Genomic DNA, 23,096 nt, shown 5'->3' on the forward strand with positions numbered 1-23,096 from the left:
GTGCAGGTGTCCTGCCGTTTCACTGCATCTGTATCTTTGGAGTAAATCCCCAGCAGTGCAATTGCTGGGTCGTAGGGCAGGTCTATTTTTAACTCTTTGAGGAACCTCCACACAGTTTTCCAGAGTGGCTGCACCAGTTCACATTCCCACCAACAGCGCAAGAGGGTTCTCCTTTCTCCACATCCTCTCTAACATTTGTTGTTTCTTGTCTTGTTAATCTTCACCATTGTCACTGGGGTGAGGTGGTAACTCATTGCGGTTTTGATTTGTATTTCCCTGATCGAAAGTGATGTGGAGCATTTTCTTACCTGCTTGTTGGCCATGTCCATGTCTTCCTCTGTGAAATTTCTGTTCATGTCTTTTGCCCATTTCAGAATTGGATTGTTTGTTTCTTTGCTGTTGAGTTGAATAAGTTCTTCATAGATCTTGGATACTAGCCCTTTATCTGATACATCGTTTGCAAATATCTTCTCCTATTCTGTAGGTTATTTTTTAGTTTTGTTGACTGTTTCTTTTGCTGTGCAGAAGCTTTTTATCTTGATGAAGTCCCAATAATTCATTTTTGCTTTTGTTTCCCTTGCCTTCATAGATGTATCTTGCAAGAAGTTGCTGTGGCCAAGTTCATAAATGGTGTTACCTGTGTTCTCCTCTAGGATTTTGATGGATTCTTGTCTTGCATTTAGATCTTTCATCCATTTTGAGTTTATCTTTGTGTATGGTGTAAGAGAAAGACTTATTGTTTATATATAAATATTTATTTGTAGATATATAGTTATCTTCTCTTTTATACAAAACGGTAGAATATATGTATCCTACAATCTATCTTGGATACTGATTTTCCTAGTCAATTTATGCATACATCCGCTCTATTCTTTTTAATGCCTGGAGTGCATAATGTTTCATTGATTATAGAAAACAGGGGGATCCCTGGGTGGCTCAGCGGTTTGGCACCTGCCTTTGGCCCAGGGCGCAATCCTGGAGTCCTGGGATCAAGTCCCGCGTCGGGCTCCCAGCATGGAGCCTGTTTCTCCCTCTGCCTGTGTCTCTGCCTCTCTCTCTGTGTGTCTATCATGAATAAATAAATAAGTAAACCTTTAAAAAAAAGATTATAGAAAACAATCTATATAGCCGGTCCAATATTGATGGACTTCTAGTTGCTTTCAGGCTTTTGTTCTCTGTTGCAGACAGGCTGCAATGTGAATGCCCTGAAATATGTTTATGTCTATATCTAAATCCCTAGAAGTAGAATTGCTGGAATGAAGGATATGTAGACTTAAAATTTTGAAAGATACTGTTACCCTCCAAAAGTATTGTATCAACCTGCACTCCTACTCACAGTGAAACTTTTATTGGATTCTTATCATGTACCAGGTATCACACCAGAGGTTGACAGTAGGTATTTAGTTCTTAGGGAAAAAAAAATAACTGAGAGAGAGAGAGTAGAAGCTCACATCTAAGATTTCCACACAGTGTATGGCATAGGGATCTGTACCTGTTAGAAAAACTGAATTTTTGCTATCTGTGGAATAGCAAAGGACCAGCATGTCCTACAGTAGGTCTGAAGGCAGAATAGAGTACTGAATTCCAGGTGACAATACCTATTTTTTTGTGATTTGTATTTTTTAGTTTCTAATTTCTGTAAGTATATAAATTGTTGGTCTTTACAACCATTTGAGATCTGAATACACTGAGATTCAGAAAGATCAGAGTTATTAAATAAATTATCAAATGAATGGGTAAAAAAGATGACTAGCTTTGACATTTCTGGGACAGTCAGATTCTAACCAAGTTTAAATCCACAAGGATTTACAATTCTGAAAACTTACACATTATTTAAAACAGGTCAGTATTATTACATTGCTATTTGGAAAAAGAAAATATATAAGATCCCACAGCACATTTGCAAACTTACAATTTGGTACATTCAAATTTGGTGCTTAATTATAGACTACTCTTTTGGAATTTCTGAAAAAATTTCAATAGGCATGTAGCAGCCAAAACGTATGAATGGTATATATATCTATGAATATGACAATATATAAAATGTGACATAAATGTATCAGAAACTAAAAAAGGTACATTGGTCTTGGACTCTCAATTTGCTAAAAGACACAACAAGCTCAGTTATACTTGATACAAGAAAATCCAGACCTAGGCATAATAAGGTTTTCAGAAAATATGGGAACTAGAAAAGAGTAGGCCTTAGGATGGGAGTGAGTCCAACATGAGATAAAAGAATGCCTTTATAGGTATGTAGTACACTGAAATGGAAAATATGGGATCAAGGGATATTTGGACCACCAAACAGCTAAGTAGTTGACACTAACAAAATTTATCTTTATATGGTAGGGCTCTAGGTATTTAGGTCTTAGAAAAAAACAAACAAACAAAAATAACTAACCTTAGGGTTTTGAGAGACCCTGGTCTTTAATTAAATCACAAACTGACAAAAGGGCAAGTAAGAGAGAGCCTGCTAAGATAGACTGGATAGTTGAATATATTACAATTCCCGTTGATCTGAATGTGTGCAAAATGCAGGAAGTGGGTCTGGAGAACAAGATGGGAGTGCCTGGCTGGCTCAGCTGTTATAGCACACAACTCTTGATCTCAGGGTTACAGTTTCAAACCCCACATTGGGTATAGAGATTACTTAAAAATAAAATCTTAAAAAAAATACATATAGGATAAGATGGTACCCTAACCATAAAAATAAGACTTTAGGTCAGAATAGGGCTTGATGCTAAGTTCCAAAGTGTTGGACTAAACTGTTTAGGTTATTCCTTCTCTGTTTAAGAGTCTTCTAGAGGGCAGCCCGGGTGGCTCAGCAGTTTGGTGCCTCCTGGAGACCCGGGATCAAGTCCCGCGTCGGGCTTCTGGCATGGAGCCTGCTCCTCCCTCTGCCTGTTTCTCCCTCTGCCTGTGTCTCTTCCTCTCTCTCTGTTTCTTGAATAAATAAAATCATTTTTTTAAAGAGTCTTCTAGAAGTTAGGATGATGCTGAGCTTTCAGGCTAAAGTTAAATGGCGGGAACTCTGGAGAGAAAATAGAGGGAACCAGGAAAGGCCTAAGGGTCTGCCTAAATAGAACTGAATGATAGCACTGAATATTTTAACATGTAAATATTTCACTGATACCAGAATTTATGTTACTACACTTTCCCTCAATCTTATACCACCCACCCTAAATGTAGGAGCTATGGAGTCCCTTGATCTCCATAGGAACATAGAGGAAAGAGACACTGGTCTGGCTTGCTGATACTTTCTACGGACTGTTAGCCTCACATTGTATACTGATATCATTGAACTAGGCTATCTGAGGTATGACTCTGAGGGGGGAAAATCTTGAAAAAAGGTTACAAGCTTAAGCCATGTCTCTATGCTGCAACACCTTTCACAATTTCTTCTCAGATAAGCATCACCCCCATCATTGAACAAACTCATATCTCATAATAGGAAAAGGAGGCTTATAGGTGAAGTATGTCTCTCTGGAGGTCCCATCTGTAAGCTATCTTCTTGTGGGCTCTTGGCGTCTTATACCACACACTTCCTAATTTTAGCACCAGAAAAGTTCACAGGTAGATTGATCTAGGCTCTCCTACAAGCCTACCATTGAGGAAGATGACTGGATCCATAGATTTCCTCCCCTAAACCAGCTTACATCACCTAAAAATCATGAGCAGCTCAGCCCTAACGCACTTTATCAGTCACAAGAAGCAATCCAGGCTGGGAGGGACTGACTATAGGCATCTTCCTTACGCTCCGGGGCACAGTGTAAGTTGCCATGGTGCCTTTCTCATGCACCCTTTCTAAAGTGTCTCCACAAAATCCATCAACTCACATTAGTTCATGATGCTTTAAAATAAACAATCATCAAGAGGAAAACACATTATGTCTCATAATGCTGGATTCCTTAAAAATACAAGGGAAGGGATGCCTGGGTGGCTCAGTGGTTGAGAATCTGCCTTTGGCTCAGGGCATGATCCCAGGGTCCTGGTATCAAGTCCCACAGAGGGCTCCCTGTGTGGAGACTGCTTCTCCCTCTGCCTGTGTCTCTGCCTTTTTCTCTCCGTGTGTCTCTCATTAATACATACATAAAATCTAAAAAAAAAAGAGAGAGAGAGAGAGAATCTGCCTTTGGCTCAGGTTGTGATCCCAGGTTTCTGGGATCAAGTCCTGCATCGGGCTCCTTACAGGGAGCCTGCTTCTCCCTCTGCCTATGTCTCTGCCTCTCTCTGTGTGTCTCTCATGAATAAATAAATAAAATCTTTTTAAAAAAACAAGGGAAAAAATGTTGAAGATAATGGAGCATTTAAAACAACCTATATTCTATGAACATACAATAAATGATGTAAATGAGGTAATATGACCCCCAAAACTAAAAAAATATATATTCTCTTTAGTGTACAGAGTTCATGGCCATTGCTGCACTATCTAGCTGCATAAATAAATAATTTAATGGCTATAAGATATTAAATACTAATTATGTAATTATATGTTATTATAATCAATGTTATAGAGGAATTAATGTTATGTAAATGTTATACTAATATATTAATATAAATAATATTATTAATATTATTAATATAAATTTACATGTGAATATATATAATTGTATGCTCTTTTTAAAATATTTTATTTATTTATTCATGAGAGACACAGAAAAAGAGAGAGGCAGAGACATAGGCAGAGGGAGAAGCAGACTCCAGGCAGGGAGCCTGATGTGGGACTCCACGATGGGACTCCAGGATCATGCCCCGGGCCAAAGGCAGGCACCAAACCACTGAGCCACCCAGGCGTCCCTGTATGTTCTATTAATACAAAATGAAGCTAAAATGTGTCAACTTATTTCTCACAGAAATCAAAAATCCACATGAATCTTGTTTTTCCTGTACTCTTTCATTCTGCATGTTCCCTATTCTCAATGAATGTCCTCTTCTTTCTCTAACTCTTCTCTTCTTCATTTTGCCTGATCTTGCACCCAAGCAGCAGGCAGAGAATCCTAGAGGCCCAAGGTTCTACAGTGGCTGTTTGCAAGGGGGGAGGAGGCTACAGTAACTGCCACACTGGATACACTTAAGTGAGAAGGAAAAGGGGAAAGTATCCCAGATGCCATCAATGCCTCTTACCCATAAAAGAACAGGATGGCAGGATTCCTGTATGGCCCAAAGAGCCAGAGGTAGCAAATTATGGGCAGAAGAATTGCAACCAAATGCTGGAAAAGGAAAGGTCTGCGATCAGCTGTGTCATCCAGCTCTCTGGTATTTGCTTCTAATGGGCACAATTCATTTTGCAAAGCATCAGGCACTGAAAAGAAGACGCCTGCTGCTGGAAGTTGATCAGAAGTAACACCCACGACTGTAAGATTGCAGATCAAGGCTAGTTCCAGAAACAATGCCCATGATGAATGAGAGGAGAAGAGAGATCCGGAGAAGAGAGATCCAAGCCCAACCTGGCCAGGCCCAGCCTAGCCCAGCTCGTCCCAGCCCAAGAAAGTGAGGATTCAATGAGAAGAAACTGCAAGAGAAGAGCCTGTACCACATTATTCCCCATGAAGTGCACTCAATGAACTTCACCCTATTCTTTAACCAAGTTACAAAAAGAGCTCTTTAATCCCATCCTTTGCTTCTTAAAAGCTGCAGTAAGTTCACTAATCAGACCAATATTATTTCAGAACACCTGTAGTTTTTCAACCTAGATGTGCCTTTTGTCTGTAAGGATGTTAATTAACTTTTATTAATTAACATTTATAATCATAAATGTAGACTACATGAGATAAAATATATAGAATATAAATAACTATTAGTTAGTTGTATTCATGAACATCTTTGAGAAACATTGAGATGATTTCCCTAATATAAGAGTCTGGGGAAAATGAAACTCACATCTATCTTGAAGGCTTAGGTGCCACTGAGGTGTTGTTTTAGCTCTCCTACCACTCCTTCCACCCAATCCCGGCTTCTTATTGGGAATGTGACCTCCCCATTGGCTCCCTCATACCTTTAAACTGCCTGCTTTGTGACATCATTCTCCCACCAAACTACCACCACCTGGTAGAATCTTGGGGTTTCCATGGAGTTGTCTGTAAATAAATTTGGATCATCGCAAGTGACCAGTAACCAGTGACCTTCGTACTGGACACATGCACTCTTCGGCTTCAGCTGCTCCAATACCCTCTAGTATCGGCTCCTTGCCCCTTGTATCTGCAGTGGATGTTTCTTCTTCTCTAACCATGTCCGGTAAGGAAAGAAACTTTTAAAAGTTTTTTACTGGATTTTTTTTTTTTGCCCTAAATTTAGTAGTACATTCAAAATAGCATGGTATAATGGGGGGGGGGGGGGGGGAAGTATTGAACTAAAACTCCAGAGTCCTCAATTTCAGTTTTGACTTTGTCATTTACTAGCTGTGTAACTTTGAACAAGTCATTTACTCACAAAATCTGTTTTTTCTTCACCTGTTACTTTAGGGTGTTAGATGGGTTGCTCTCTCTGGTCCCTTTCTTTTCTAATATTGAGTGTTAAAGGGCACCCATGGAGAAAATGAAATCAGAGACTTCGTGAGAGTGTCTCGACAGAAAGAGAGAAAACCTAGGTTATATAGAAAAGTAGCAATATTTACCAAGATGTTTCACCTGTAATGGTCCCTCCACTAATATTTCAACTGTAGTATTTTAAATTCAGTACTGTTCAGAAAGTTACAGTGGCATGATTTGAAGTTTCTGCCTTATGTAGTCGAAAAGGGAAAAGAGGGAAAGAGGATGGAGAAGAATGAGTTTGAGGGAGGCAAGTCTTCAAAGGTAAGGACATTCAGGATTGTTTCCCTCAGCACAGGCCAACTGAAACCAAGGGGGAGGAGAAAATATAAGAATGAAGGGGAAGAGGGGCACCTGGGTGGCTCCGCCATCATCGTCAGTTGAGGTTGAGCAGTTAAGCATCTATGTCTGCCTTTGGCTCAGGTCATGATCTTGTGAGATCAACCCCAGCATCAGGCTCCCAGGTTGATCAGTGGGGAGTCTGCTTCTCTCTCTCTCTCTCTCTTCCTCTCTCTCTCTCTCCCCTCTCTAAAATAAATAAATAAATCTTAAAAAAAAAGAATGTTGAGGAAAAGCACAGAGGAGCTCTCAAGAAAAAAAAAGAGGTAGTTTGGGATGGAATATGGAAGGGAACCAAAGATTTTAAATAAAAGCAGGAAGAGCATGAAATGAAATCTGCTTAAGAGTAGGACAAAACAAAGATGATTTTAGCAAACACTTCCATTAATAGAGTATTCAGGAAAGGAAGGCCAGAGTAAGGCATCGCAGGGAAAAGCAGCTTACAAAAAAAGCCATACTCAGTTGTTTGGGTTTATGTATTGCCTCTCTGAATGCAGGTGGCAGTTAATTGCTTAAAATGTAAACATTTTAGAAATATACTTTAGAAATGATGCTTATTATCAACAAGCAACTAATAAAAGTGGCTATCTGGGACACCTGGGTGGTTCAGCGGTTGAGCGTCTGCCTTTGGCTCAGGGTGTGATCCCGGAGTCCCAGGATTGAGTCCCACATCTGGCTTCTTATGGGGAGCCTGCTTCTCTCTCTGTCTGTGTCTCTGCCTCTCTGTCTCTCATGAATAAATAAAAATCTTAAAATAAAATGAAATAAAAGTGGCTATCTAGGGGGCTGAAAGAAACAGAATTTTCAGTTATATTTCTGATTTTTAAGCTTTGTAGATGTTTTGCCTATTAAAAATAAGACCAAGTTTGTTTAAAAATGGCATCTCCTAGATTGAATCCTAAGGACTAATTCCTTTGTGTGATCAATATATTCTGAGTCAAGACTACTTTTCATCTCTACAGTTATTTTCTTCCCAACACAGAGGGAACACATCTGTTTTTAGATCTTAGTTAGTGATCTAAGAAGAAAAGAAAAAGTCAAGCTCCACATCTCTAATTCCAATTTATCTAAGACAATTTTGTGGAGTCCTTTGGGTTTCCTACATTAATTTTTTTTTATTTGATTTTAGTGATGATGGCTTTAATTTAGACTTTGGGGGTGACATTTTCTTGGATGTTGAAGATGATTAAAATATATTTTTGGATAGAATATAAAAACCTCTGTGATGCTTTTTAAGTGTTCTCTCTTTTATTATATAATTATATTAAATATATTTTTTCATTGTTTTTTTCTGATCTTATTTATTTTTATTTAAATTCAATTAATTAACATATAGTATATTATTAGTTTCAGAGGTAGAGTTCAGTTGAAATATACATTTCTACTAGACTTAGTATCTGTTACTTGCTGGGTAATATTCAGAAAAATGTGAATGAACACAATAATGGAATTCCTTTTTATGCATACTATTTTCCTCTCTGCTCTGTACCAGATATTATTGAAATATTTGTCCACAAAAATTGTGACTACTTATATATGCAAATTTATATCATTTGCTGCTTGTTAGACAATTTTTACTGTTTTATCTTCTCTTTCTGTATGTACTGGCTAGGAATTCATTCAAAGTCACCTTCTGTTGTGGGCTGTGTTTTGGTTAGTAGTATTCAGCAAAATAGGATAGGCAATATTCACTTCCATCATCTTGCATGTATGATAGAGAACTTCATTTATTAGTGAACTTATTATGCTTTGATGCTTGCTACATATCCCAGTTTTCATTAATATCTATATATTTTTTCTTAGTTTTATGTTTTTCATGATTTTTCTGTCATTTCAGAACATATCTTCCTTCAATATAAAAAGTGTAATGTATCACTTTTATTCATGTAAGAATTATTTCCATTATTATTATTATTATAACCACTTTATATATGAGTAATCTTAGGCTGAAAGAGAGTTTAAATAAATTTTTTCTGGGATCCCTGGGTGGCGCAGCGGTTTGGCGCCTGCCTTTGGCCCAGGGCGCGATCCTGGAGACCCGGGATCGAATCCCACGTCGGGCTCTGGGTGCATGGAGCCTGCTTCTCCCTCTGCCTGTGTCTCTGCCTCTCTATCTCTCTGTGACTATCATAAATAAATAAAAATTAAAAAAAAAAAAATTAAAAAAAAAAAAAATAAATAAATAAATAAATTTTTTCTCTCAAAAAGCACTTCTTGGGTGGTGCCTGGATGACTCAGTCAGTTGGGCATCTGCCTTCAGCTCAGGTCATGATCCCAGGGGCCTGAGATCTGCCCCGGCATCAAGCCCCACATTGGGCTCCTTGCTCAGCAAGGGGCCTGCTTCTCCCTCTCCCTTTGCCTGCCATTCCTCCTGTTTGTGCTCTTTCTCCCTGTCAAATGAGTAAATAAATCTTAAAAAAAAAAAAAAAAATTTCTTGAGAAACTTTCAATCATTTTGAGGTAGGATCAGAAACCAGGTTTAAAAAGATAAGAATGACCCCTTTTTCCTTTAAAACTTTTATTTTCAAGTAGTCTCTGTACCCAACATGGGGTTCAAATTCACAACCCTGAGATCAAAAGTCACATGCCCCTCTGACTGAGCCAGCCAGGTGACCCAAGAGGGGGACACTTTAAATTTACCAACTGGACTGAGTGGTATGTGAACTCTAGGTAATAGCATGAAATGCACAAATAAAATGGTTATACAAATAAAATAGTTACTATAGAAGAGTACCGACCAGACTGCTTCAGCACTTAATCACCCTGTTTGGGTTTTGGTATCTCAGCAAGTGTTGGTATCAGAGGCTTCCTGGTAGCAACAACTTTAAGATAATCCTGTTCCTTAAACATAGTGAGAATTGATCCATCTCCCTGATATTTCATCACCCTCTTGTTCCCTACAGAAAATTTCCAAAATCCATCTTTACTTGGAACTCCAAACTCTCTGCAGCTGTCTCTTCCTGTGGTGAGCAATACAGCTTCCCTAACAGGAAGTGTCTGCAGCTTCTCCAGAGTGTCTGCTCCAGCTGTCAGTTCGGCATGGCTACTACCATCAGCTTCTGGTTCCTCTTTCCAGCCACTCATGGGTAGTGCCTACCTGTACCAACATTCCAGTACAACTACGTTGTCTGAAGTTACTGGGCAGAGCCAGAGCTCTACATCAGCTGCTTCCTATCCTGGTATTTTTCGGTGGGATGTCATGGGAAGCACTAAAAAGAAGTCATCTTTAGTCAGAGACCTCACTGTGACTATCATTAACCAGGACACAGGTGTTTCTTCCATGTCTATGGCAGCCCAGTATGACAAAACTTCAGAGGCCAATAACCTGGTTCCTCTGTATCCATCACTTTCTGCCAGCCTTGTTCAGGGAACACCATCTCAGATTCCAAATCAGGGACACAGCCTATCACTTCCCTATCAGGAAGGAAGCCAGGTATACTACTATAATCAAGGCACACTGGGGCCTCTACTGTCTGGAGAACTTGGCCCCTGTCTGCAATCCTATGGTTCTGTGTCCTACACGGGAAGTAGGGCCTCTGCCCCTCAACCAGAAATGGTGATGGTACTCAAGGAGGTTCAGCCCACAAATGTTCTACCACCAGCCTCTGATTCTGGAATATACTACTCTGTGTCAGCTCAACCCATCACAGAAACAAGTTTTCAAGGTGAGTAGAAATAGCAAGAGGGAGAGAAATAAGGTCAGCATTCAAAAATCAGGTCAGATCTGGAGCTGAGAAGTACTGAGTCCACAGACAGGCAGAATTTAAGTCCTGAGATTTTAATAACCACTACCCTTGCTCAGTGCTCTCCACTTTTAGACTCTATTTAAAAACACTTAGTAGAGGTGCGAGGTGGGCACACTGTAATGGCTATCTATGCTATAGGTCGAAGAACCCCAAGAACATACCAAGGGCTACCACACTTTGCACTGCTGTAGCCGATCACCTTCTGTGTACTATCACACTGTAGTGAACTCCCTTCCCTGAGCTACTGCTTCAGGGTCTTTGGAAAGCATTTTGAAACTCTTATTGTGATGATGCCTGTTTAACTTTCCCTCACTTCCTTAATCTACACCAAGATTTAAGACCCTGTGTTCTGAGATCCTGTCCGAAGCAAGCAGGCTAAGAATTTATCCTCACTTACATATTTTATCAGGAAGAGCTCTACTCCCTCTCCTAGTCCATGATGTCAAGTATTCTTATTCTCTAAGGAAAGTAGAGAGACTTAAAGTGACCCTATATGAGAATGCTAGGCTTTGTTAAACATTTCATAATATATAAAAAAATCACTTTTACCTGACATAACAACCCTATAAAATACAAAGAAAATCAAACATCAATGACATCGAATGATCACCAGTAAGAGTTAGAAGTCACCTCCCATCTCCTAAGAAGATCTGGGAGAACTGCCTTGCCCATTGCTAGAAGGTGCATGATTTCTGTGTTAGTTTCTAGGGGGAGCATCTCACTTACCAGGAAATGACTTTTTCCTTGATTCCTTTGTAGTGATGGAGACCTCGCTGGGGATGGAGACGTCCCTAGGATTGCAACCTCCAAGTCAGGCATTTTGTCTGCCACAAACTCCAGAATTCCCCAAGTCCTGCAGTAGCAGAAATATCCAGATGCTTGAAAGTAACCCACCACCTGAACTTGGAGACATCTCTATGATAGCTCCAGTCCAAAGTTCTAGTAATGTCCTGGTACTGCCTCCAGCTCCCAGCCAGCAACAAACAGAGAATAAGAATTTGGATGATATTAAAACCAAGCTTTCAAAGCCTCTGGATGCCTACCAGATCCCGATAGAAAACCAAGATCCTCCACTACTTCCTTTAGAAATTCCTGATATTCACCACCTCTTGGCCTCCATTGACCCTCCTGGTCAGGAGGAACAGCCTGGTTCTGAAGACACCGATCTGGGAAAAAATTGCCCGAGTCTTGAGAACCAAGGGATCCTTGAAAATGGGATTGAATCTAGTGGTGGTTTTGCAGATGTAGCTACACTGGTGAAGGACATTCATCTTCCCCAGCTCTTTAATTCCTTGAAAGACCTTGATAAATCCAAAGGTGCCAAGGTGATCAAAGCCAAAGATACCAGAGTCATCAAGTTGAACCAGGTGCAAGAAAAGTCAAGTGTCATAAAGGCTCCCTCTGATCAAGTCAGAAAGAACAAACATAAAGCCACTGAGCCTATCAATGGTGCTCCCAAGGCCAAAATCCAGGCAAAAAACTCAGAATGCCTGTTAGGGGGAGATGTGGTTATTTGCGATGCTGTAGACAGTGACAGGGCTCCAGTGAACACGGCCAAGCATTCCAACAGCAAATCTCAGAAAGCTGCATCCAGCAGGACCAGTAAAGCTAAGAGCCATGGGCAGGAAAAGACCAAAAGGACCAGAGAAAACAACCCCAAGAAATCTGAAGAAAGTAAGCAGTCAGGGAACAAAATCAAGGCAGAAGAGAAGCCAACCATTCCCAAGATGAAGCGGAAGAAAAATCAACCCGAGCTTAGTCAAGAGACCTTTAAGAAGCCTCGAAGCTGCCTAGGCATGCACATGTTGGAGTCTGTGCAGGTTTTTCATGCACTGGGGAAGAAGAGTGATAAGAAAACTGGACTGTCTTCCTCCCGGGCCCTGGTAAGCTCCAGCAACCCAAAAGATGCCCGGCCATCCCCAGCTATCAAACCATGGCTTAATACTACACATGAAGGTAAAGGTCCTGAGAAAAATCAAATCAAAGCCCAGAAACCAGACAGGGGTGCTGACGAAGAGTGTTCATCTCCATCCCAGTATGAGCTGCCACCCCCTGGGAAGGTCAAGTTGGTGCCTTTGCCTTTTCCAATCTTCGAGAAGCCTCGACCTCGACCTGTTCCACGCAGGCCACAGTCTCTGGCCTCACATCGTTCTGCTGCGGCTCACCCTGCCAGGCCTGGTTCTACCAGCTCAGCTCAACCTGCTGCAGCCAACCTATCCCGGCCGACTCCTGCCTCCTTGACAGGTCCTGCCAGGCCTGCTCAGCCAATTTCAACCAATCCCACACGGCCAATTTCAACCAATCCCACACGACCAGGTTTGACCAACCCTATCCGGCCTAGTGTCCCACAATCTGCTGTCTCTAGGCCTGCACCCTACAAAACATCATCTTCCACTTCTCTCCAGCGGGAGCCCATTCCCACTGCTGTGACCAAGCTCCAGTCTCCACCCAAACCTCAAAACCAATTTCTACTCGAAGACTTCAGCTTGCAACCAATTCCATGGAGGAAACCCAATGTTCCTGAGCCAGTGATGTCAAAGCCCATCACAGAAGAGCAGAGGCCAGAGCGGGAGGCCATGAAGAGGCAGGCGCAGCTAGAGCGCGAGAATGCTGCCAAATACACTTCTTTGGGGAAAATGCAATTTTTCATTGAGAGGGAAAAAGAAATGGAAATTTCTCAATACTATGGCTATGCAATATAAGGGCTACTAGGAGTGTTGGTACCCAGAGGGGTTTATTCATATTATAGATAGATATAAATTCATATTATAGATAATATTTATTCATATTATAGATATAAATTCATATTGTTATAGATAATATTTATTCATATTATAGATATAAATTCATATTGTTATAGATAATATTTATTCATATTATAGATAGATATAAATTCACATTATTATAGATAATATTTATTCATATTATAGATAAATTCATATTATAGATAATATTTATTCATATTATAGATATAAATTTCTCTATTTATTTGGATATATTTTAAAACTTAAAACATAATATAATTGATAAGAAATAAAGAATCCTTTTGAGTTCTGAGATGCTGTTAACTGTGGTTTTTCTTTGGTGGGGATCAGAATCAAAGGCTGTATGAGAAAGAATTGTATGGGAGAATGAGGGAGAAGGATAAGAAAAGAGAAAGTAACTTGGTTCAGGCCTAAGAAGGCCAAAAGGGGAGAGATTTTTATGTCTTTTTATAAAAAGCAGGAGTGGGGGAAATGGCAGAATCAGGGTCTGAGGTTAGGACTAAAAGGATACATTTTGAAAAGAATGAAAAATGATAGATGAGTCTTGGCGGACTAGGAAAAATGTGAAGCCTCTAGTGGAGGTTGGCCTTATGTCCCATGTCCACCAGATAGGTATTTTAGAAAACAAGAGACTCAAGACACACCTCCAAAAGGTTTGAGTTGCCTTATCCATCCATGTATGACTGTAGCTGGGCAAGGTTAAGTACAAATCACAGGGGAGTGTACCAAATGGATGGCAAGGGCTCCCAGTTCTCCTGGGGGCAGCTGATACCAGGAGCCTAGCCAAGCGCACTGCTGCAGGAGGAGGGCCATCATCCAGAGGCCCTCCCTTTAGTAATCACCGTTTACTAAACACCAATGCACCAGGCCCGCGAATGCACTGCTTCAGTTAACCCGCAGAACAACAGACAAGACTAGTACCACTGTGCCACTTTACTAGTGAGACTCCGCAGTGGGCTTAGATCACGCTGCCCACAGAGGAAGGAGGCTTCGGTTTGAGGCCTATATGCCTCCAAAGCCTTCAGGATTTCCATGCGCGGCCAACCTGGCTTTCAGAGCACAGCGACCGGAGGTTACCGGTGGCCACGATCAAACTTCTGAAGGGACCTAAACGTTAACTTGAGGGGGCCTGCCAGGTCGTCCTCCATGGACGTCCTCTAAACGCGACCAACCGAAGCGCTCGAGAAGAATCCGCTGGAAGGGTCCCTCCTCGCAGGGTAAGAGCGGTGGGCGCACGAGGACGCGGGATGGTGCTCCCAACACCTGCAGCACGCAGGCGCCAGGGGTCTAGCCGCTCTCCCTGGGACCTCGTGGGGCAGCTGGAGGGAGGAGGGTTGCGGGAGAGGAGAGGAGGAGGCGGGGCCGAAAGGTAATGAAGTGGAGGGGAGGGGGGAGACGGGGACCCAGGAAAGTCACCTGGTGTGGAGGGGAAACCGGTAATTTGCATTTAAAAAATTATTTTGGGGGCGGCCCCGGTGGCTCAGCGGTTTAAGCGCCGCCTTCAGTCCAGGGCGTGATCCTGCAGACCCGGGATCGAGTCCCACGTTGGGCTCCCTGCGTGGAGCCTGCTTCTCCCTCTGCCTGTGTCTCTGCCTCTCTGTGTGTGTGTCTCTCATGAATAAATAAATAAAATCTTTTAAAAAATTATTTTGTATTGAGCTATAGTTGGCATATCACAAAATTCACTTTTTGAAACTGTAAATTCGGTGTCATTTAGTACCTACACAAGCTTGTGCAACCATTACCATTATCTAACCCTTAATATTTTCATCACCCCCAAAAAGAAACCCCCTTAACCCTTAGCAGTCACTTCTCATTCCCTCCTCCCTCCAGCCCTTGGCAACCACGGATCTTCTTTCTGTCTGGATTTGCCTTCTCCGGACGTTTCATTTGTATGAAATAATAAAATATGTGACCTTTGTGTCTGACTTCTTTCACTTAGAATAGTGTTTTCAAAGTTTATCGGTGTTGTAGTGTGTCTACCTCGTTGCTTTTTAGGACTGCAATATTCTATTGCATGGTTCTACATTTGTTTAATCATCAGTTGGTGGACATTTGGGTTGTTTCTCCCAGTATTTTACACTTACCGAGAGTTTATTCACTCCATCTCACGATAATGAGATTGGGTCGGAGACTGTCAAAAATTTGCCCAAGAATAAGAGCTAGCAATTAGGGAAGCTGGGGTTTGAACTCAGGCGGTCAGATTTCAGAGGTAATAAATTCACACGATAGGACAAGCTACAAAAAGTATTCAACAAATACCCAGCTGCTTATTTCCCCGCCCTGTTAGAGACATCTACTTTTGCCACACTGTGAATCCTTCCAGAGAAATTATGTCTCAACATGTATGTATCACAATCTATTGACTAATTAGTCCCACTGATTTGTAATGTCACTTTTATAGCATGCTAAATTCTTATATGTATTTGTATTACTCTTTTCAGAATTTTCCTGGCTTTTTTTGGCCAATCTTTTATATTTGCCATTTCTCTAGAATGTTTTTATCTTCTTTTGATTTTTTAAAAATTTCCTGTTTTTCTCGTTTGTTTCTCTTAAGGCGTTATCTGTTATAATGGTCATTAATTCATGTTTTTTTTTTTAAGTCTTCATGTCTGAAATTTTAATTTTTATTTTAAATTCTGTCCTGAGCTCTATCATCTCAATTCTGATTTATGTTGTTCTTCCATCTTATTTTTTTGTTATGGTAAAAAATACATAACACAAAATCGGCCATTTAACCACTATTAAGTACAGAATTCAGTGGCATTAAGTATATCCATGATGGACATGCCTAGGGGGCTCAGTGGTTGGGCGCCTGCCTTTGGCTCAGGTCGTGATCCCAGGATCTGGGATTGGATCCCACATCGTGCTTCTGTGAAGAGCCTGCTTCTCCCTCTGCCTCTGCCTCTGCCTCTGCCTGTGTCTCTGTCTCTCTCTCTGTGTGTGTCTCTTATGAATAAATAAATAATCTTTTTTAAAAAAAGTATATCCATGATGTAGTACACATTTGAAATAATCATGTCCAAAAATTGAGCAGGACTCCAGAAAAGACTGAGGCAGCAGCCTAGTTTTTGAATCTCCCCAACCTTCTCATAGAAATAGATCAACAAAACCCAAAATACCATTTACCATTTCCAGAGCTTTTTCATCACCCCAAAGAGAAACTCGAGCCATTTGACATTAACTTCCCCTTGCCTTTCTGGCCCCATATTCTTTCTCATCTTTTGCATTAGGTCTTCTAATGTCTTTTAGCTTATTTTGAAATGACCTGTTCCAATTTTAATGTTTTGTGGGCCAGTCCTTTCTGACTTGCTTTCCTTGTCTGAGGTGATGCTATTCAGCTCCTTATTCGCATTTTCTAATGCTACCTGTAGAGGCCACTTTTTAGGCAAACAGGCTAGACCAACGGGATGTAGAAAAGGCCCACAACGATGACCTGGCTGGATGCAGATGGGCCCATTGGACACCCACCTCAAAATATCCATAGGCCCTAACTAACCAACGGACTACTTACAACCAGGTACAGTTAGCATAAAAGGGAAACTTCCAAACATCCCCTCCCTCCTCACCTTCCTGCTTTAAATACAGCGCCACCCACTGTCTCCTTGCAAACCGCCTCCCCTCTGCTGTCCTGGGGCCATTCCCTTGCAGTGTATTCAATAAACTCCTATCTCCTTTGTTCTGCCACGGGTGAATTCTTTCACCTCCAGAGCCACCGGCTTCCACTGCATCCTCGCCCCACATTTGGGGGCCCCCATTTGATCCATTTGAGGGAAATACCACACCACCTTTGTGTAGGACTAGATCTCTTTTTTTCTTCTCTTTGTATCTACTTCTCTAAACATGCACAGAATGGAACTGCCAATCTGCCCTCCCCTCCAGCAAAAAATCTGGTCTATGCAGCCCTTTCTTCATCTCAGGTCATAGTAATACTTTTTCCAGAAAAAGAGAAAGTGTAAGGAGCCTTCATAGTCATCTGACTACTTTCTTTCCCTTCCAGCCACACATCCAGAACATTAACAAATTCCATCTGCCTTACCTTCAAATTGTATCGGAACTTGTCTACTTCTGACCACTTTTCTCCCTTTCCACTCAAGTCCAAGCCCCTGTCATTCCCTGCCTGGGTTAATAGCAGAGCCTCCTAACTCAGACGTTCCCAAATTTTGTATATTCACCGAGCCGTTCGTGTCTCACCTATAGGCTCAAACAAATACTTAACAGTCCCATTAAGTAGTTAGGTGCCAAAAATGTAGTAAGTATTTATGCCTGCAGTAGGCTTCATAATGGCCATCCAAAGAGATCAGGTCCTAATCCCTGAAACCTGTAGATATTACTACCTTATTTAGAAAAAAAAGATCCTTGGGTGTATATGTGATTAATGAAGGATCTTGACATGGAGAAGTTATCCCAGCTTAGCGAGGTAGGTCCTAAAAGGAATCATATATGTCCTTTTATTTATTAAGTACTCTCTACATCCAATGTGGGGTTCAAGAGTCACATGCCCCACCCACTGAGCCAGCCAGGCGCCCTTCACATGTGTGTTTATAAGATCAAGGCAGGAATTTGATACAGACAGCAGAGGAAAAAGCAAGGTGACCATGGAAGCAAATCTTGCATCAGAGCTGTGCGAAGCAAGGAATGAAATCCTCGCCAAGGGCTTCTGGAGGGAGTATGGCCCTGCTTATACCTTAATTTTGTCCCAGGGGCACTGATTTCAGACTTCTGGCCTCCAGAACTGTGAAAAAATAAATTTCTGCTTTTATAAGCCACCAGGTTGTGGCGATTCACTAGAGTAGCTACAGGAAAAATGCTCTAGTAACACAACACATTGTGCGATAATATAATGCTCCAACAACTAAGTAGACATATGAAAAAAATACCTATAAGTGAAAAGAAAAAATATTTTTATTTCACTCTTAAATAACCACAATTGCTTGATAATGGAGACTGTGTGAGTGTTGGGCACTGCACAACATCTCAAACCTTGGACTGAAATTGGACACTGCCAGCCTCATTTCCTGCCCCACATTAATTTTCAAAAAGTATTGGCTTTTCAGTGCAGGTACTGCCAAAAACCCAGCTTCACAAAGATATGGCAGCGCCAAAAGGAAAATAGCATGACTTAATGTTGAAACTGTGAACCACCTACTAGCTGGAAGCTCACACGATATCTGACAGATGTCAATATTTGAAGGATTGTGGATCCTTCAAAAATTTAAAATATTTTGCTGCACGCTGGTGAATTTGCCATGGTATCTTGGGGGCACCCCAGTGTACCTTGTGAACACAGTCCAAACTGGTTTCTCAGCTCCCACCCTTGCCTCTCTAAAATTTGTCAACACAATCACTGTAATGGTCCTTTTAAAACACAAATCGGATCCCACCTTTCTTCTGTTAAAACCTTCTCAGGGGTCCTCATTTTTCTGAGTCAAACCCAATGTCCCTGCAATGGCATATATGGTCCTACCTACATCAGGGGTCAGCAAACTATCTATAAAGAGCCAGACAGTAAATATGTTTGTCTTTGTGGGCCAGATGGTCTCTGTCTCAACTACTCAACTTGGTAGTTGTAGCATGAAAGCAGCCACAGAAAATACATGAAAAAATGAGCATGGCTATGTCTCAATAAAACTTCATTGACAAAGTCAGGTCACACTGTAGTTTGCTGATCCCTATATCCTACATGACCGACTGCTATGGTTCCTTTTGCTCATCTCCACTCCAGTCACACTCTGAGTCCTCACTGTTCCTTAAGTTTACCATCAAGCTCCTGGCTCAGGGCCTTTGTACTTGCTATTTCTTACCTGGAAGGCTCTTCTTACCTCCGAGTCTTCACTCAAATTTTTTCAGTGGAGGTTTACCTGAGCACACTATTTGAAACTGCAACTGTGTCCCTGTACTTCTCCCTTCCTTCAATCTTTTCCCTTTTCTCCCATAGCAGTTAGAATCTTCTAATAGACTATGCAATTTACTTGTTTAACATGATAATTGTTTATAATCTGTCACTCCCTCACCCATCATTAACATGTAAGATCTTTGAGGGCATGATTTTTTGTTTTCTGTTTGCTTTGTTTACAGATATATACCCAAGGCCTTGAGCAATGTTTGGCACATAGTACATACACAATAAATATCAGCTGACTGACTGAACAAATATTTTTCAAAGAGTGTAAGTATGGTGGCATGAAATTTTTCTCCCATTCAAAGATATAGTGCCAGTTATATGGAGGTATTTTTGCAAAAAAATATGTAAACCGGGATCCCTGGGTGGCGCAGCGGTTTGGCGCCTGCCTTTGGCCCAGGGCGTGATCCTGGAGACCCGGGATCGAATCCCACATCGGGCTCCCGGTGCATGGAGCCTGCTTCTCCCTCTGCCTATGTCTCTGCCTCTCTCTCTTTCTCTCTCTGTGACTATCATGAAAAAAAAAATTAAAAAAAAGAAATATGTAAACCAAATATAAAATTATAAAATCCCTCAACCTGAGGGATTGAGACATAGCCATGCTCATTTTTTCATGTATTTTCTGTGGCTGCTTTCATGCTACAACCTGAAGTGTTCAATTCAAAAAGCCCTAAGGTTTCTTATCTTATCTTATCTCATTTAACTTATAACATTTAACTTATCTCATTTAACTCTTGTTGAAATTTACTATCTTCAGAATGTCAATCTTACCTAAAACAAAAGGCTTTGAGTTATTAGGAACCAAATTATAAAACTCACAGATAACTAGCAAGTGACAAAGGAATAGAATGTCTAAAATAAAACTGACCCCTTATGTATATATTTAAGCATTAATTGTAACAATATACACACATTAAAAACCTTTCCAAGCATGCCTAAGAACGATTTTCCCAACTAGAAATTCTTGGCAATGCAGTTACCAGTTTTCAAACTATAGGTGGAGCTCCAAACCTCAGATTCATCTTGATGTTACCAATTTTACTGTAGCTATCTTCTCAAGAAACAACTTATTCATCAGGTTAATTCCAAGATCAACTGAAAAGGAATATAATTTGCATGCATGTGCAATGTTGTATATGTTGCAATATGTCAGCATTAAAGATCCCAATACATTTGCTGCATTTCCCCCCCTTTTTTGAACAACGCATTCTACATCTTTTTAAAAAGTATTTATTTATTTATTTTTAAATTTTATTTATTTATGATAGTCACAGAGAGAGAAAGAGAGAGAGGCAGAGACACAGGCAGAGGGAGAAGCAGGCTCCATGCACCGGGAGCCCGACGTGGGATTTGATCCCGGCTCTCCAGGATCGAGCCCTGGGCCAAAGGCAGGCGCCAAACCGCTGCGCCACCCAGGGATCCCAAAAGTATTTATTTTTAAAATTCTATGTGTCATTTTTTATTCCCAATGGGTTCACAGCAAAAATTTTAACAATGTAAACAATTTCTCATTAGTACACATTTCATTTCTACTTTCAGAGCACTCCCATTCCCTACAGATGTTCAAAATAGGCTGTTTCAGGGCACCTGGGTGGCTTCATTGGTTAAGCATCTGCCTTTGGCTCAGGTCATGATTCAAGGGTCCCAGGATTAAGCCTTGTGACAGGCTCCCTGCTCAGCAGAGATTCTGCTTCTCCCTTTCCTTTTGCAGTTCCCCCTGCTTGTGCTCTCTCTCTCTCTCTCTGTCAAATAAATAACATCTTTTTTTTTTTTTTAATCTTAAAGAGAAGAAGAAAATGGGGACACCTGGGTGGCTCAGCAGTTGAGCGTCTGCCTTTAGCTCAGGTCGTGATCCCGGAGTCCAGGGATCGAGTCCTGTATCAGGCTTTTCACAGGGAGCCCGCATCTGCCTCTGCCTATGTCTCTGCCTTTCTCTGTGTGTCTCTCATGAACAAATAAAGTCTAAAAAAAAAAAGAGAGAGAAGAAGTTATCAAAATAGGCCGTTTCAGTGTTTCAGGGCATGGAGTTCACTAGCATCCCCTTGAGAAACTTAATCACCTTTTAAAACCCTTTTTCCCTGTGGATGACTCTAAATTCTCATCCATGAGGGCCTTATAACAATGAAAACTGAGTTTTTCTTTGTTATTATTGTAGACCCATTGCCTGACATAGAGTCCTGAACATGATACATACTTAATTAATACTTGCTCAATTAATGAAGGTGTCTAGTTATGGAGGCTTCCTGCTCCTAGCTCTAACTGCCTTGTAGAGAAGACTTGATCTAAGAGTATAATGGACACTATTTTTCATTGTTCATTTCAGCTATCACCATAATTGGCTAGCCATCTTTGTAATTAATTTTGGGGACAGTGAGACAGCATTTATTTTAACAATATTTGAATATCCAACAATCTTTATTGAGTGTCTTCTGGGATCCCAAGCTACTCGAGGTACTGGGGATATACCTGGGAGCAAGCAAAAAAAAAAAAAAAAAAAAAAAGCCCCTATCTTCCTGGAGATTATATTTTACAGGGGAATGAAAGACAATAATCAATCTAGATCCTAAAAGAACAAAGGGGACAGTGGTAAGGACTAAGAGAAGATTTAAAACAAGGCTGAGTGATAGAGGGTGACTGAGTGGCTACCTAGAGTGTATGGTCAGAGAAGGTGACATGTAATCTGATGTGTGAATTACAAGATAGAGCCAGCCAAGTGAAGACCAGAGTAAGAGCATCTCAGGAAGAGGAAACAGCTGTGCAATTGTCTAGACTGGAACAGCTGATGTTCAGACAGTGTGGTGGAGACTAGTAAGCAAGAGAGAGAGAGTAGGATTTGAAGTTAGAGAGACAGCAGGAGTCAAGTAACTCTGTAAGCCAGGGTGGGGAGTTTGGATTTTTTTTTTAAGATTTTATTTATTTATTCATGAGAGACACACAGAGAGAGGGGGAAGCAGGCTCCCTGTGGGGAGCCCGATGCAGGACTTAATCCCAGCACCCCGGGATTACACCCTGAGTCAAAGACAGATGCTCAACCACTGAGCCATCCAGGTGCCCCGAGTTTGGATTTTTTAATTCCAAGTGTCATGGGAAGTAATTGAAGGGTTTTAAACCCAGAAGCAATAGAACCTGATTTTTGTTTTAAAAAGAATATTAACAACAACAAAAAAAGAATATTATCTGCTGTTGTAAGATTGCATTGAAGTAGGTAAGAATGGACGTCATTTCTATACTAACGAGATTGCCTTGCCCCTCTAGCTATGTCATTCACCATAGGAGTAACAAGGAGGCAGCTGATATGTGCCTTGTTTTTAGCTTCCCCACAAAGCCCATGTGGGCATTTTCTCTCTACTCTGATGCTATATATTGAGGTAAGAATTTTGCCTTTTAGGAGTCATTTGCTGCTGCCCAGGAATGATCAGGTAGGAATAAACATATAGGAGTGCTGGAGTCTGTGACACTGAACTTTGCAAGAGGTCAGATGGAGACTGTTATATTCAGGGAAAATGTACTGACTAGGTGTGGGTGCCAGAAAGGAGCACCATAATTCCTAGCTTGGCCTTTGCCCAACAAGGGAGCTGCTGAAGCACATTTGGTGAAAGGACGCCTCCAACCTTTGGGGCAGGAGTAAGTAGAATATTGTCTTCAGTTATGCCAAGAGCCAACAGAATTCTTGTAGCGCTAATTTCCTACTCAGCATGTACAAAATTGTTCAGTTTTCAACTTTCCTAGTTAATCAGGAAATGAAGAATGTCAGCTGTTGACCTTGGCCAGTGTTTTCTTGCTTGTTGTGTCTGGTCCCTGCAAAGCCAAGAGTGCT

General features: G+C 41.0%; 1 protein-coding gene across 1 annotated transcript; it reads left to right on the forward strand.

Annotated features, from left to right (window-relative positions):
- Positions 1-6,137: 6,137 nt before the first annotated feature.
- On the forward strand, positions 6,138-13,314 carry C8H2orf78 (chromosome 8 C2orf78 homolog). Its single transcript, XM_025994693.1, has 3 exons — positions 6,138-6,234; positions 9,770-10,531; positions 11,372-13,314. Exons 1-3 carry the CDS (start codon positions 6,138-6,140, stop codon positions 13,312-13,314), a joined length of 2,802 nt encoding a protein of 933 aa, XP_025850478.1.
- The last annotated feature ends 9,782 nt before the right edge of the window (positions 13,315-23,096 follow it).

The sequence above is a fragment of the Vulpes vulpes genome, chromosome 8 (assembly GCF_048418805.1).
Source record: "Vulpes vulpes isolate BD-2025 chromosome 8, VulVul3, whole genome shotgun sequence".
Classification (NCBI taxonomy): Eukaryota; Metazoa; Chordata; class Mammalia; order Carnivora; family Canidae; genus Vulpes; species Vulpes vulpes.